The 17,012-nt window shown below is 39.3% G+C and overlaps 1 protein-coding gene across 1 annotated transcript in view; it reads left to right on the forward strand.

Moving 5' to 3' along the window:
* MANBA (mannosidase, beta A, lysosomal) overlaps positions 1 to 17,012 on the forward strand; it is a 108,721-nt gene that overhangs the window by 60,788 nt on the left and 30,921 nt on the right. The window contains exons 8-11 of the mRNA XM_012655373.1: positions 6,658 to 6,809; positions 8,865 to 8,982; positions 10,254 to 10,340; positions 13,192 to 13,359. Coding sequence (XP_012510827.1) covers positions 6,658 to 6,809; positions 8,865 to 8,982; positions 10,254 to 10,340; positions 13,192 to 13,359 — 525 coding nt within the window. The remainder of the gene's footprint in view (positions 1 to 6,657; positions 6,810 to 8,864; positions 8,983 to 10,253; positions 10,341 to 13,191; positions 13,360 to 17,012) is intronic.

Below are 17,012 nucleotides of genomic sequence, written 5' to 3' on the forward strand. Positions count from 1 at the left end.
GATTTTACAGAGAGACATTTGAGCAGTGGCAGTTTTTGCCCCAGAGGCGTTTGTGAGCAGTCTGAGTGACTAAACGAATGCTTGGGTACTACAGCATTTTTTTTGAATTTAACGTGAAGTGGGATTTTTGTGAATTTCTGCCAAACTTATCTTTATGTTTAATGCTTTTTCGAAATATTTGTGTATCTTTGGCTTCACTTGAAAGATCATTTCTAAATTAAAATTAATATTACAAAAGTATTTTTCCACCAGCTGTGACAAGATCGATTGACAAATCTGGCTGTAGTCTTTACTGAACATATATAACCAAAGACGATCAATTTTGAGAAAGTTGTTAATAGATTTTTTCCAAGGTAAAACTCACAATAGCAGATAGTATTATTCCTTACTAAAACAAACCATCATGTCCCAGTATGTTATTTTTTTTGAAAACACATTAATATAATAAAAATACGAACCCATTAATTTTTCCCTTTTTGTACTCTACTATTTTGCTTTTTAAAAAAACTGCCAAGATTATATGAACAAAGTTCAATAAAAGAGAATTTCATTGTCTGCATTTCTTTTTGCCATTACCGTTATTCATTTCATTTCATTATTGCTACTGAAAATAATTTTGTTGTATAGAAGACAGTGTTTTAAAAGTGATTCTATCTGGTGTCGGATACACTAGACACGCATCTGGCTACAAAGGTATCAGATAACCACGCTGCTAGAAATGGTATCTCTTAGCTTCTGGCTGTGCTGTCTGCAGGCTGCAAGGGCAAGACAAAGGGATTCTCTGTCCGTCCTGTACAGGCCTGTTTGACAAGAGCTATTTCTGGAGACCCAGAGCTTATTTTCTCAATACTTCTACATGTTAGAGCACTTTCAGAGCAAAGACAGAAACGTGTTTGGTAGTCTCTAAAAATGCATCATAATAGATGTGAAATGATCTTAGAAGTTTTGACATTTGACAATGTTTAGAAGTAAGTGGGTTTTTTTAAAGAAGAAAATTACCCATTTTAGTGATGCTATGATAGCTTTTCAAGTACCTGATTACAAACAGCTGAGAAGCAGCGCTCGGTTTATAAATCAGTGATTTCATTATGTATCATCCGTTTGGTCTGCCCCAGTAGAAAATTTGAGGAGTGCGGTGTTTACTTATTGGTCCAGCACCTCTGAAGCCCTTTAGTTAAGATAACCCTAACTCTTGTTGGAAAGGATGCATTTAGCTATCCTGCACTTTTAAGTTACTTTTTCTATTTTAGAAATGAAATCTTTATGACGCTAATAAAAAAAGTGATCTAATGAGGAACTGACAGGATCTTCAACAATAGACAGAAAGATTTGTAAGTTAAAGAAATTTGAATTTCAAGCTGCTTGACTTAAACACGTCTTTTAGGTTCTTAGGTATTTATACTTCTTTTTCTACTTTTAGACAGTAGTTTACTTTGTCGGGCTATTTAACAAAATTTTAGTCTCACAGAAAGATGATATATTTACTCTGGATGCAAATACGTGTTACTCAGGGTTCTTTTTAAAAAACCTCTTTCTGAGCCCATTATTTTCTCTGAAGGAAAATACCTGTTGTAGAAGGCTTTGATGTTACTGTCAGGACTGCCAGGGGACATAGAAAATTACTGACACTTATAATAGATGAGCCAGCCTTTAACCTGTCCAAGAATGCCCAGAGGGAAAGGTGGCTGGTAATTATGGCTTCAGCTCTTAGGCACTGTCAGATGGTTTAGCTTTTACTGTGACCCGGGTCATAAAATTGTTATTACAGGAGTTGGGGGAGACGGAGAGGTGTCTTTTCACAAGAAAATTTATACAGAAAAGAAAAACACAGGTTGAAAGATGTTGTGTTTTATAGTTAATAGTATTTTGTAGCATTAATAGATATTAAGAAATCAATGAGTTCTATTATCTACATAAGTGATTGTCAAATTTTTTTTGGTTTCATAACTGCTTTACACTCACAAAAATTATTGAGAACCACAATGTGCTTTTGTTTATGTAGATTATCTGTACTGATATTTACCATATTAAATATTCAAACTGAGAATTAAATATTTACTTATTCATTTTAAATCACCATAGTAAACCCATGGCATGTTAGTATATTTGACTTATTTTATGAAAAATAAATATATTTACAAAACAAAATATTCAGTGGGAATAATGACATTGTTTTACATGTTTGCAAATCTCTTTAATGTCTTGCTGAATGGAAGACAACCGGATTCTCCCCGCATCTGCGCTCAGTCAACTTGCAGTCTGCGGTTTTGGTTGAAACACATGAGGAAAGTCTGACCTCACATAGTCTAGACCTCACGTAGTTGGAAAAGGAAGAGTACATTCATAGTCTTTTCAGATGATTGTGTGTATTCTTTGGTACTACACTAGAACTTACCAAGTGGTATTTTTTTAAAAGTTAGTTGCAGTGCGAACTCGGAAGCCATTTCAATCCACTTTTTAGCCTCTGTTCCATTAAAATCCATGGGTCTGTCTTGCACATACCATGGATCTTTTACCCATGTACGGTATTGTAATATCATACATTGTTTTCTGGAAAATGCTGGTGTCCTGGGAGTTACAGATCTCCCAAATGTTGAGGATTCCATCCTGCAGGGTCACTGTCAGGTTTGTTGCTTTCACCACGGATGTCATCGGAGAAGTTTTTCAGTATTGGGAAGCTCTCAAGCTTATGGTACTGGGTACAAGTTTTCCTAAACCCTGATTTTTACTTGAAAGTTTGAATTTTATCCTGGGTCACAAATACTGTCAGTTGTTTTCCTTTAAGTGATAGAGTCACTTCATTCATTCTGAAGAAAATGTCTGCCAGGTGTCCAAGTCCGATAACCCTGGTTTGTCCGTTAGTCCTTTTCTCAAGTAAACGTGGAGTTTCCTGCGCGAGGTGACAGATGAGCGCACAGCTCAGACGAGGGCCCGAGGCTCGTCCTCAAGACATCCGTCCGTCCGTCCGTCCGTCTGTCTGTTAGGAACGGTGCTTTCTGGGTAGTGCCCGTTTCGTCACACACAGTGTTGAAACAATATGTACTCAGGGTTAGGATTTAATAAAATGAATAATTTTTACTGCTTTGTGAAGGACATTCTTAAGTGACACTGGCTAACGACTACTAGCACAGTGGGGAGCTGCTCCTGGATTCCCGCTGGGACAGCAGCGTCCCCAGCTCTGCCTGCCGAACACAGGGCAAAGGTTATGGTAGCTGCGGGCTGGCCTTGAGATGCAAAAACTTATTCAGTACTTTGAATATTTCAGCGCCTCTTATATTTTGTTGTCAAAAATTCATGTAAAGGCCAGGCACGGTGGCTCACGCCTGTAATCCTAGCTCTCTGGGAGGCCGAGGCGGGCGGATTGTTTGAGCTCAGGAGTTCGAAACCAGCCTGAGCAAGAGCGAGACCCCGTCTCTACTAAAAATAGAAAGAAATTAATCGGACAACTAAAAATATATAGAAAAAATTAGCCGGGCATGGTGGTGCATGCCTGTAGTCCCAGCTACTTGGGAGGCTGAGGCAGAAGGATTGCTTGAGCCCAGGAGTTTGAAGTTGCTGTGAGCTAGGCTGATGCCACGGCACTCACTCTAGCCCGGGCAAAAGAGTGAGACTCTGTCTCAAAAAAAAAAAAATTCATGTAAAGTAAGATCTTTGATGATTTATTGTGCCGGTAGCAGACAAAGACAAGCAAAATAGCAAGTCCATCAATATCAGGAAATTCACCCATTTTTAAAGAAAAACTATGATTTTTCAGATAAGATATCAACTCAGTCTTCATATTGCAGCTAAATCTTTTTTTTTTTTATTTCAGCATATTATGGGGGTACAGATGTTTAGGTTATGTATGTTGCCCTTGTCCCCCCCTCCCCCCCAACTCTGAGCTTCAAGCGTGTCCATCCCCCGATGGTGCGCATTGCACTCTTTGTGTATGTATATACCCATCCCCTCCTCCTCTTCCCCCTCCCCCTCCCCCCTGCCCGACATCCAATAGATGTTATTCTTATATGTGCACTTATGTGTTGATCAGTTAATACCAATTTGCTGGTGAGTACATGTGGTGCTTGTCTTTCCATTCTTGGGATACCTCACTTAGTAGAATGCGTTCCAGCTCCATCCAGGAGAATACAAGAGGTGCCAGATCACCATTGTTTCTTGAAGCTGAGTAGTACTTTTAGTTGGATGAGTTACTGGCTCGTGGCAGAGTGGCAGTGCTGCGATTTCTGTCACTGACTTTTCGTCTGGGAGGCTTTGCGGCACGGGATCTTGGCTCATATGTGCACTTCCCACTTCGTGCTGCGTAACGAACCCTGTGAGCTGCTTCCGTGGCTTTTTCATTTTCCGGTTTGAAAAGATGTAATAAATAATAGTTGGCTTTTAAAGAGCTTATCATGTCTAAGTTTAAATATTCAATTCCTTTTTCTTTATACTGCGAATGATTGGTCTCAATGTGAATTTATTTTATACTTTATACTGTGACTAATTGGTTTCACAACTTAAGTGGCATTATAAATACTATTTTTAAAATGTTCCATTGCATAAGACACAATAAGGTAAATTATTAACATTTATAAAGCTGAGGGGAAAATGGCTTTCATCATAATTTCATTTCTTATTTATAATTTCACCCAATTTTTTTAATTTTTGTATTTTTAACTATTATGGGTACATAATAGTTGTATATCTTTCTAGGGTACACGTGATGTTTTGATACAGGCACACAATATGAATTAATCAAATCAGGGTAATTGGGGTATCCATCACCTCAGGCATTTATCATTTCTTTGTGTTAGGAACTTTCCACTTCCACTCTTTTAGTTATTTCAAAGTATATCCTTTAGTTTCTTTGGAGTAGATTCTTTACTTGCATGAGTCAAAAAACTCTGATACGTCAGTTTCGTTTTTTCAGCATTTTTAGATGGAGACAGTGCAGTTAGTTGTAGGTTGAGAATGTAAGCCTTCTAATCTGATTTTAACAATTCACTCACAAATTAGGAAAAAGTATAAGTAAATTTTCTTTTAGAATGAGATGAAATATTCAACTCTAAAATGAGTTTAAGTTAAAATTAATTTTTTAAATTTAAAAACTTTAAATATTACTGAGAAACAAATTAACAAACAGTACTTAGTCCTTTTGTGTTTCTGTGTAGGTTTTAAGGAAAACTTTGGGGTTCAAAATTAGATTTTATTGAATGACAATGAGGTTACCGAGATTATAGCAGGAATAACCAAAACCAGCTAATAAATATAAATAAAAGTAAAGAGTAAAAGTACTAGGAACAAGTAGTGAGTTATCTCTGAAAACTACTTTTTCATCCCTGGAACCTCTGCCTTAGAACTAGATCACGCCAGACCACACAGCACACATCCCGTTAGCCGTCTGAGCAACACAGTCATCACACAGCACGGAGTCTCTGGAAAATTCCCCCCCACTCAGCGAGGGGGATAAAGGCAAATAATGTCTTAGCTTTACTATGACGGTAGTTTTGAATGCAAAGACTCCCTGGAAGGTTCCAAGGGACTCCCCGAGTCCCCAGGCCAACCTTACAAGACCACTCACCGTTCTAGATGTTTGAACCCACCATCGAGGGGTTTTAAAAGTCACCTCTGAAGATCACTCTGCCTTCTTTACATTTTGCAACCCAAAAGTGGGAATGATGATTCTGTGTCAAGATCCTCCTCATCCACGCCATAATCTGTGTCTTCTCATAAGTTTAATTCTGGTGTCTGTTGTCACACCCTGTAAATAAGGGCGAGGGTGAGAAAGTGAAAGAATGGTGGACACTTTTATTGCATGAAATAAGTTGACTAATTCATTTTCTGATCTTTTTGATTAGAAAAGAAGTGTGTGCTTTTGGTTGAAGGCTAGGCTTTATTGGTATAGAATCTTATTCCTTGATTCAGTTTTTAGCTGGCAAGAATGAAGAATTTCGTAAGAACGTCAGAGCTTTTCTATGGATGGCCTTACTGCCCGTGCTTAACTGTGGGAAAACCCGGCTAGACTGTCACAGGGACAGAGTCTCAGTTTCCTCTCACCCCTCTTCTTCCATTAGCACCCCACGTACCGCGCCAGCTGAGAAACCAGAGCTCTCTCAAACACTGCATCGAATGTTATAATTAGTTGGGATTCAATTGCCCCCTAAACAAAGTGGTTTTATTGTAATGTGCTATTAAGATGGGAAACTCGTTAAATTAGGAGATACCTCATGCTATATTTCTTTGATTCTAAGATGCACATTTCGGCACATTTTAACATTGAAATGAGAATGTGTTTTTCGAAGATGTAACAGTTTAATTGATGGCATTTTTTCCCTATTTTTGGGAAATAGCATTAGTTTTTGTTTTAATTTTGAAATGTTATCCTCAAATGATTTTTGGTACAATTGCAGATGCCTATTTCATGAAGAAGACTACAAGATATTTTACTCTTTAATTTCTATATTTTTCTTTTAAAAGACAAATAACATACCAACAATAATTTATATATATGTATATATATATTTTCTGAAGTGTGCATTTCCATATTAAGTGCTTCATAGTAAACAGGAAAATTAACATTAAACTCTGCTCATGTAAGTTTTTCCAAAAGGTTGCTTCCTTTTTTTTTTTTTAACCTATTTTGCTTATGTTTTATTTCGTATTTAATTCTGTTCATGACAGGTTTATTTTAGGACGGTGGAACTTATACAAGAGCCCATAAAAGGGTCTCCCGGTCTAAGTTTCTACTTTAAAATTAATGGATTTCCCATATTTCTGAAAGGCTCAAACTGGATCCCAGCAGATTCGTTCCAGGATCGAGTAACCTCTGACGTGTAAGTTATCATCTTTCTTTTCTTGTTACTCTTTTAATTAACAGCCGCACAAAGCTGAAGAGTATGTACACTGTTCTGCTGATGGGCACACTAAAAGCCCTGACTTCAGCATTATACACCTCATCCATGTCACAAAAACACTTGTACCCCCTAGATCTATTGAAATTTAAAAAGTGTGGAAAAAAAGTTACTCATTTTTACTTTCTTTAGTCCCAGAGGAAGAAACTGAGAGGTAGTATAGAAATCTAGATGACAGAAACTTTAGAATGGACAGAATTTTAAAATCATGTATTCCATTCTCCTGGGCTTTATAGATAGTCTTATAGCCAAACTATTTGAGATTGTGCTGAAGCTAACCAGTTTTTAGAAAACTATTATGTATTTACTCTGAAGAAATAAGGAAATGACTAATTCATATTTCAGATAGTTAGTTTCTGAAAAAAAAATGTTATTAAACTTTTTTCAGTTTTTCAAAGAGTACCTTAGATGTTTTCGAGCATGGTTTTAAAAGATGGGAACACATATTTACTGTTTTATGCTAAGATATTTGCATATTCTTTTATTTTTACCTTAACTAAAGAACTAACAAAAACCTTTTTCTCCCACAAAAAATAGGTGGAAAGAAAAAATACTTGGAGTGGGGAGAAGTAGGTCAGAGGCTACCAAGTAGCAGATGTATTAGAAATCTAAGGTACAACATGAGGATTATAAGTAAAGAAATTGTGCTCTTTATGAGATTCATGCTAAATGAGTAGATTTGAGCTGTTCTTGCCACAAAAACAAAAAATAAAGGGTAACTGTGTGAGATGATGAATATGTTAATTTGGTTGACCATCGTAACCTTTTTACTATCTATATGTATCCCAAAACATCATGCCGTATACCTTAAATATAGACAATAAAATTTATTTAAAAACAAGATAAACTCTTAAAAATTCTAGATCCAGAAAAAAAAAAACTATTTTTCTGAGGCTTTGAGAATAGAACTCTAAGACAACAATATTTAATAATTGGGTTTATACATTTTTATCTTTGTGATAATGAAAATAAACTGTTAATTGAAAATAAACACACTTTAACTTATTTATCCTTAAAGTTAAATAACATTTTAACTCATTTACAAATGTAAAACTATGCATTGTCATATATTATTGCAGAATATAAATGTGGTTAGTAACTAAACCCTAATTTTGCCAAAAGTTGTAATAATTTCCTTTTACTTCAAAATGTACCCATTCTTTTAGATTTTATAAGAAAATGAAATTCTCCAGACACAGATGCAGGATAAATTGTTCTATCTTTTCCTTTCAAATGCTCTTCTCCCCTCGGGGCTGGGTTGGCCATGGCCGGGCAGCTGGACCAACCATTGGGCCACCCGGTGCCTTTGCGGAGACCAAGTGCTCTGGGGCCCGGCCAGCCCATTATTTGGCTCCCTCATTCATTCCTAGCCGTGTTCTGGGGATGCAGGGAGGGTCCATGTCCTCAAACTGCCTGTAAATTTCTAGATTGGAATCTACAAGAATTGGAAAGAGTAGAAAGGAAATTTACTAGAGAAAGAAGTACCGGTCCGGAGGAGTTGTAAACAAGGAGAGAAGGGCGAGCTAGGCACCAGTAGTCAAGCTTTGGTTTTTGCTTTATAGTTTGAAATGGTGATATAAAACTAGCGCATACTTTCCAAGGCTTACCACTGTATTGTTCCATAGGAATGACTATAAAACAAAAATTTAGTTTAAAAATAGTACAATATTGTACCCATAATAATTAAAAACAAAAATTAAGAAAAAGAAGTATAATAACATTACTGAAAATTTAGAAAGCAGAGAAAAGATATCACCTATAATTTTTCTATTTGTTTTATGTGGTTACAGTTAATGTATATATAATTTTATCTCACTTTCTTTAATTTGCATTATACTGAAACCATCATAATTTTAAAGTGTGTTTTTCTAACAGAGATTTGAAATGTGTTTATCTATCACAATCTGTTTTTTAAATCTTTTCATAAAAATTCCAAAATTTTGAAATTAGCATTTGTTTGTAAAATTTCTTGTGTAGCTTACGGCTCCTTTTGCAGTCTGTTGTGGATGCCAACATGAATACTCTCCGCGTTTGGGGAGGAGGAATTTATGAGCAGGATGAATTTTATGAACTCTGTGATGAGCTAGGAATTATGGTGAGTAGTTGATAGCATTTTATGTACGGATAAGTTACTGTATCCTCAGTCTGACCTCCAGTGTTCTGAGTGGATGATATTGCTCTTTATTTCTTTTCTCAGAGCCAGGAATGATGCTCTACTTTTAGCTAAAGCAATAAATGGCATCTTGTAAACCCAGAGCCACAGTCAATAGCAACTACCATAATTATTTCATTATTTTTAAATGATAGACATTCTACATATTAGTTATATCTAAGTATATATCTACCTACGTTTTCCTTGTAATTTTCTTTGTGATATGTTGGTCTGTATAAAAAAGAAGATAAAATTTTATTTAAAAAAATTTAACTTGAAGGAGCTCTGACAAAACCTACAGAGAAGAAAAATAATACAATTAAGTGAAGAAAAGGTGTGCTTAATATTGTTTTTAAGTACTCTCGACATGTTTTGCAATGGTGAGGATTAAGCAAAGGAAATATATAGTACAGTTCTAAAATATAAAGAGTGCCACAGAAGAGCAGGAATTACAGTAATGACAACGCTGATGGTCACGCCGATGACAATATTCTACACTAGTCATTGAGTGCCAGCCTTGTTCTAAGTGCTCTGCATATATTGTTTTCTGTTGTCTTCATGCCCGTCTAATGAGGTAGGCGCTATTGTCCTCTATCATTTACAGGTAAGGAAACAGACACGGAGAGGCCAGACACCTGGCCCCAACTCACATGGGCCCTGTGTGGTGGGATCGAGACCCCAACCAGGCGCCTGCTGCAGGGGTTACTGCCTGCATGGCACAGCCTCCCTAGGCGGGGCGTCCGTGGTTCATTACTGAAACGTGCATGTAGTCATCCTTTCGGCCAGGAGAAGTTAATTCCTCTGTAAACAAAGTATGATTCGTAACAGTCTGGCGCATCTCTCGGTACCAAACGCCTGGTGAAACTTCCACTGAATTAGCAGTGAGCAGGGCCTGGGGGGAAGCTTTACTTTATTTCCCCTCGACATGCTCACTCTTTCCCTTTTCGAATCCTCCTTCCCTTTCTTTCCTACCTACCTAACATTTTCCCTTCTCAGGTTTCCATAAGTTTTGTGTAGTTCTGGGAAGTCCCGAAGTCTGGGAGCGCCTTTGCTCGGTGCCTTTGTGAGTGGCAGCGCTCAAATGGTCACGCTCGTCACGCTGACTCGAGTTTTCATGTGTGTGAAAGAAAATCCCCAGAGCTCAGAATGAGGACTTTCTTTCTGTGTGATGAAACTTGTGGAAGTGCTTTATTGCCGTTTGTTTGATTTGGTAGGTGTGGCAGGATTTTATGTTCGCCTGTGCCCTCTATCCCACTGAGCAAGGCTTCATCGATTCCGTGAGAGCAGAAGTGGCTTACCAGGTGTGTGTCGACATTCCAAGAAAGAAAAGGCGTATGTTTTGGTTTTACCTTTTGGTAAATCTCTCCTCATTTCCTTTTGTTGTTTTCTGCTAAATTTCATGAGAAATGGAATTACACTGTCAGGTAATTGACACTACCGGTGATTCCACCCTGTCACGGCTTTAACACAGCTGTGCGCTGACGGCTCCCAGATTAGTCCCCAGTCCTGACTTCCTCCTCCTTGTATCCAACTGCCTACCTGGTGCCTCTGCTTGGAGGTGTAACAGGCATCTCAGATGTAACATGTATGAACCAAACTTACATTACCTCCCCCAGTCTTGCTTCTCCGGCTGTTTTGCCCACCTTAGCAAATGGCAGCACCACGCTTTGAATTGCTCAGGACAAAATTTTAGATCGAGTCTTGATCCCTTGATTTCTTTTGCATTCCACATATTCACACTTATATTTGTATTCATAGATATAAAAATGCATGGAAGCGATTATATGCTATCTCTGTCCACCAAAAAGTCCTAGGAATAATGGCCAACCTGGTAGTACTGAGTATCCTTATGTTGAAATAATTTTTCCCATTAAGAGAAAAGCTTCTTAGAGAATGACTGATTCCAGATCTGGGATAGGAATTATATTAGATGACCCTGGAATATCTTTTTTAAAAAATACTAATAATGTTTATTATAAAATCATCAACTGATAACTTCAGTCACAGATCTGAGGCTTATCGGCCATGTACTGAATATACTTATTTTTGCAGCAAGGTCTGTTTAGGGGGTGATCGTGCTTCGAAATGCAGGTTGTATGACACTCCCTGTCCCCCACATCTGAAGTGTGTGGCACGGGTTTCCATGTAGAATCAGAGAGGCATTTTTGGCAATATGAGAAAATGCTGAATCATGATGAACTCCTAAAAAATACAATTTAGGAACTAACTTGTGAATGTATCATATGTTAGCAAAATACTGTGAAACATTCATTGGAGTAGTTCATTAGTAGTCATTAGAAATGATCATGGGGGGGACCAAGGGCAACATATGTAACCTAAACATCTGTACCCCCATAATATGCTGAAATAAAAGAGAAAAAAAAAAAAAAAGAAATGATCAGTGGACCAGAAGATCATCCCTACTTTCTAGAGTCTGCAAGACTATGTAGACATATTGTGTAAATTTTATAGTGTCCTGCATGTCCTGCAACATGTCAAAGAGGGGAACAAATTCACTCACTTGGTAACTTCAGGTAAAGCCATTATGTGAATTATTCCTAACACCCTGATTTCAGTTTCTCATGTCCGCCTGTCTGTTAGATTGTTTGCATGTTGATATACAGTGTTGATTTCTTCTTGAATGCTGAGTCCGCCACCTGAGTCAGGTTACTTTACCTCTTGAGCCGCAATCTCTCTATCTGTAAAACTGGTGTGACCTTACTCCTCCCACGAAACTGTTTCGAAGATATATCAGGATAATACATGTAAGCAATATAAAAGAAATACTAAATAATACTACCTGTCCCACTAACACCACTCACTTGGCATGTCTTAAAAGTAAATCCATTATCTTTCACCCAATGCACTCTTTCAGCGTTTTTCATTTTGGTTGGAAATCTGAGAGTCATCTTTGGTACTTCTTTCTCACCTCCCACATCCAACTGGTTTTAAAGTCCAGCCAATTGTTTTGATGCCAATGTTACTTGTTATTTGTACTTCCCTTCCCATCCCTGTACTTACTACGCTAGTTCCAACCCTCACTTTCTCTCCCCTCAACCATTGCATTTGTTTTCTAATTGACCTTCCCAGCGTTGGTCTCTCCCAAGATGAGCGCATACTCAGGAGAGCTGCCAAAGTCGTCTTCCATTGACGCGCTTTGCATTGTACCACACTCCTCTGCGGGGCCACACCCCAGTGTGTCAGAGGAAGAGACACGTTTGAGGCTGCCCAGTGGGTAACACAACCGGTGCCTCTAGGTTGGGCCAAGCCCAGAGAGCCCAGTTCATGTAGGCCTCACATGGCATGGTTTTCAGATAGATGCTCTAATTTCCTCTTTTATATTTAGATATATTTGGTAACTTATATAACATTGATGGATTTCTCGGGATATGACATTGATAGCTACTTCAGGAGACATCGTTTTGATTTCCGTAATCAGTTTTCCTGTAGAATATTCCATGTTTGTCTGTAGCTTCCAGCGTGCCTCTAGTACTCACTTGCTTTGTAAAACCTTCTCTAGTTCTCCTTCTGAGTTTCCGATCCCAGTGGAGACTGCATGGGAACCTCGGTCCCTCTTCCAGTGGGAGTATTTGCTCTGCCTCATTTGTGTCTTCACGTGAAACTCCAACTTGCGCTTGCGAACTAACCCCTGTAACGTAATGTCTCCTGCCTTTTGTATTTCTTGCAATCTTTCTGTAGTGGAATCTTTTTGTGTCAATTCAGAGAGCGATAAGGTTGATTTCTTTTTCTTTCTTTTTTTTATAACAAGGGATTATATAATATTTTCTTCAGTTTTTATACAGTAGAGAAGAGAATCTCTGTCTTATCAGTGTTTATAAAATCTAGCTACAAAGAATCTTGGAGATTGCTTATTGTATTCCCATAGCTAACATGACTAGGCCGTTTTCGAATGAGTTTTTTGGCACATATGAACTGTATCTGGGTGACAGGCACACTTTTAACCGTGACTTGAGCATTACAGAAGCGATCCATGTAACCAAAAACATTCTACCCCCATAATACTTTGAAATGAAAAAAAAGAATTGATGTGCAGAAATGCAATTGCTATAATTTTATGAATAATTATAGCTCCTGATTTTTAATGTTAAGTATTAATATTTGGAAATTATTTTATATTTTCTTAAATTTCAGATCAGGAGACTGAAATCTCATCCCTCTGTTATCATATGGAGTGGCAATAATGAAAATGAAGCAGCACTGAGGATGGACTGGTTTCATATCAATTTTACCGACCTGCAAACCTACATCGATGACTATGTGACACTTTATGTGAAAAACATCAGAGAGATGGTCTTGGCAGTAAGTAATGATTTTTAATGCAGTAGAACTTCAGAAAGTGTTTTTAAAATGGGTAAGTTTGAGTATGGATACAGCATATTTTACGCCCGTTGTTGGAGCAGTCTTGAACAGTGCCATCTGAGTACAGGGCGTTGCATTGCCGTGCAGAGCATAGGAGAGGGTGGTGGCTTGGAGACTTGAGAGCTAACGGCTCTGTGGTGCTCCCCACACACACACACCAGTGCTGCGCTGCAACTGCAGGTTGTCACACACTCCTTGAAGTCCATCTGTGGATCCCCAAGGGTTTAGACTCTCTAGTTGAGATATTTATTGCTCTGCCACTTTCGCAGTTCTGTAATGGTAAGTGCTGAAGTAGAATGTTAGGCATCCCATACATGAATATGTTGGTACGTGATTTAAGGGGCAAAGGCAGAAGGAAGAGCTGATTCTCAGCTCCACCTGAGGGCTCTTCCGCTACAGTGGTTCTCTTTGCACCACTGTTTTTCTGATAGGCACATTATACAGACGTACATTAATAGAAACTCGCCTTTTTTGTGAGAAGTAGCACTTTTTTTCAGTAATGCCTTTAAAAAATTTAACTTTTAAAAAATTTGGAAGTTTAACATGTAATTCAATAATCTGGTTGTCTTTACAGTTTTGTATCTGTAATTAAATATTTTAAATATCTCGATATATTTATTTGGAAGCAATTTGCAGAGGGATATATTTTTTAAAATAGTACATGATATTAGCACCTAAACATGCCCAGTTGATGATACTGTTCCATTTATGAGAACAACTTCACTGAAAATTCATGAAAAACACAGTTTCAAATTTATAGCTTACCTGTTATACTAAGTCATGGGTCATGAAGAATTTTTCTGTTCGCAAAATGTGATGGCATAAACTTTAATTAATATTTACAGAATGTTTATTTTCTAATCTTTTTACTCACTGTATTATGCTTTTCATATCTGATGGATTTAAGAAATGAATTTTAATATCTGAGGATTTTACTTTCATGGCATAGTGGCGAAGTGCTCATGAGTCAAAATCCTGGCTGGACCACTTCCTGTCTGTAATCTTGGGCAAGTTACTTAATCTCCATTTTCCCATCTATAAAACTGGGTTAAAAATAGGAACTAACTTTCAGGAGTTTTATGTGGACTAAGTGAGATAATGGGTGGAAGGTACATGACATAGACCAGCACACAGTAACCGTTTAATTAATGCTAGTCCTCATCACCGTCCTTGTTGGTCTTATTCAGCAAGGTAGGTATTCAGATACTTAACACAGTCTGATCACCAATTTTAACACTATGTTCTTGAACTTAAAAAAATTAGCTTCTTTGTGCCACTTCTTCTCCATCTCTGAAATGGAACTAGGCCTTTCTCGCAAGGGATCTATTTGTCTTAAAATGAGCTGTGAGCCATAATTGATGTTTGGAAATTTCTTTGAAGATGGGTAGTATTAAATGCTCTATAATCACTACTGTGGTTATTTCTGTCAAAGCACAAGGCACGTAAGGGAAAGCATTGTGAACTGATCCGTCTACACACTAACTGTAATGACTGGTTTCTCACTGCACTTCACGCTTTCTTTTTATGGCCATTCTCTTGGTTCACCTTATGGTTTCTCTCGGTCTAAGTACATATTGAAAATCGTGACCTGGAAAAAGGTCATCTGTGAGATTCTTAACTGTTAATAAAAACTAGGCCTCAAGAGTAAAATGATTCATAAATCTGGAAATTGTAATGCATCATCCAGGGTAGATGTTTTCAGGCATAGACTCGTTAGTAATTTTACTGAGTGGCCCAGCTTACCGAATTGTTCAAGACCCTGGAGGAATAGAGGGAAATTGATTAAGCTTGATCAATCAGGGCCAATTGATTGGCTTTCTCTTCCCATTTTACTTCAAAGTCATTATAACAGTATCTTTTAAAATTTAAGATTACCTATAATCTCACCAGGATTTTTAATGTTTTTAAATTCAACCAACATGTACCGCGTAGCCATTACCCAGAGCAGAGCCTTGCTCCTGCGTGTGTGAAGACACTCCTGTCCTCTGGGGCTACACTCTGCTGTCAGAGAAGCAGGGACAAAATGACCAGTTCCACAGGGCAGTGAAAGAAGGGCTATGAAAAATGTAGCTCCAAAGCGTTGGAAACTTTGTGGAAGAACTATTAATTTTAACTGGAAGAATCTGAGAAGGCTTTCAAATGAAAGGTGACGTCCAAACCAAACCGTAAAGGTGGAGTAGAGTTTTGAGGCAAAATGTAAATAGGGTAGTTATCGCGCACCGGATAGGGAGCAGGTGGGCGCTGAAAGGATTGCTTTATTTGGTTAGTAGAAGCAGTCCGTGGGTAGTTTTTGAAAAACATTTCAGTGGAGTAGAATGTTCCGGAATTGAATGTCAGGGCCTGAGAAATGAGTGGGTGGTAAAGAAATCTGATGGACTGCAAGGGGTCCAGGAAACTTTTATTAGATCCAGGGGAGTCCTGGCCGGGCGCGGTGGCTCCTGTCTGTGGCCCCAGCACTCTGGGAGGCTGAGGCAGGAGGCTCAGAGCTCAGTGGTTCTAAGAAAGAGTGAGACCTCGTCTGTATTAAAAATAGAAAAATTGGCCGGGCATGGTGGCACAGGCCTGTGGTCCCAGCTACTCGGGAGGCCGAGGCAGGAGGATCGCTTGAGCCCAGTTGTTGGAGGCTGCTGTGAGCGAGGCTGACGCCACAGCACTCTGGCCCGGGCGACAGAGCGAGACTCTGTCTCAAAAAAAAAAAGGCGGGGGCGGGGACAGCTAAGGACGCCGAGAGAAAAGGGCGGTGGAGAGAGATTTCTTTCTTTCTATTTTTAAATATTTGTTTTAGTAAAATCGCCTTCCTCTTTTCTTTTAAAAAATTATTGCTTTTTCTCTTACAAACCCTCGTGTTGAGGGCCGACTTTGAAGAGAGCGCCCGCGTTTTCTGTTTGGAAGAGGGAGGCGATTTATCGGCTGCGGTAGCAAAGTGGACAGAAAGATGGCGGGAAGACAGGCCGGCAAAGGGAAGGGGTAGGGATTTCTTTTCTGTGGCAGAAGAGAAACAGGGAAAAAAAATGTGAGTGGCTAGATCAAGAAAAAGTGAAAGCGAACGGGGAAAAGCTGAGAAAATTCTTTCCTGAAAGTCTGTTCCGTTTCTCAGAGAAGCCTCACTGGCCTTCTCACGATCTGCCTGCCATCCCCAAAGAGCCCGGCACTTTTCCTGGGAACGGTCGTCGCGCGGACCGCGACTGGTTCCGTGTCCGGTTCCGCGTGGCTGCGATCCGTTCGCCGCGTCTGTTCCCCGCCGCGCTTCCAGGACGCGGAGGTAGGCGGGGCCCGGCGTGGCCGGCTCGGACTGGCGGAGAGAGCGCAGCCCGCGGCCGCGCGGACGCGCAAACGCTTGACGAGCGCGCGCTGGCGGCACGAATCTCCCCAGCACGCGCTCATCTAAACCGACGGCAGAAATGGCAGCGTCCCGAGTTCCGCCCGTGCGCCGGGCTGCACGTCAGGCGCTTCCGTGCAGCGGCTGTGACAAGCGGACCACCGTTTCCGCGGTTTGCGCCGGGACGTTTGCTTCTCGCCAGCGCTGTAAACGCTGCTCTCGGCGGACGGGCGTTCTCCTCCCAGAGCCGCGGCGCCGCCGTGTTCCAGCCGGA

The sequence above is a fragment of the Propithecus coquereli genome, unplaced genomic scaffold, assembly GCF_000956105.1.
Source record: "Propithecus coquereli isolate 6110/MARCELLA unplaced genomic scaffold, Pcoq_1.0 Scaffold475, whole genome shotgun sequence".
Lineage (NCBI taxonomy): Eukaryota > Metazoa > Chordata > Mammalia > Primates > Indriidae > Propithecus > Propithecus coquereli.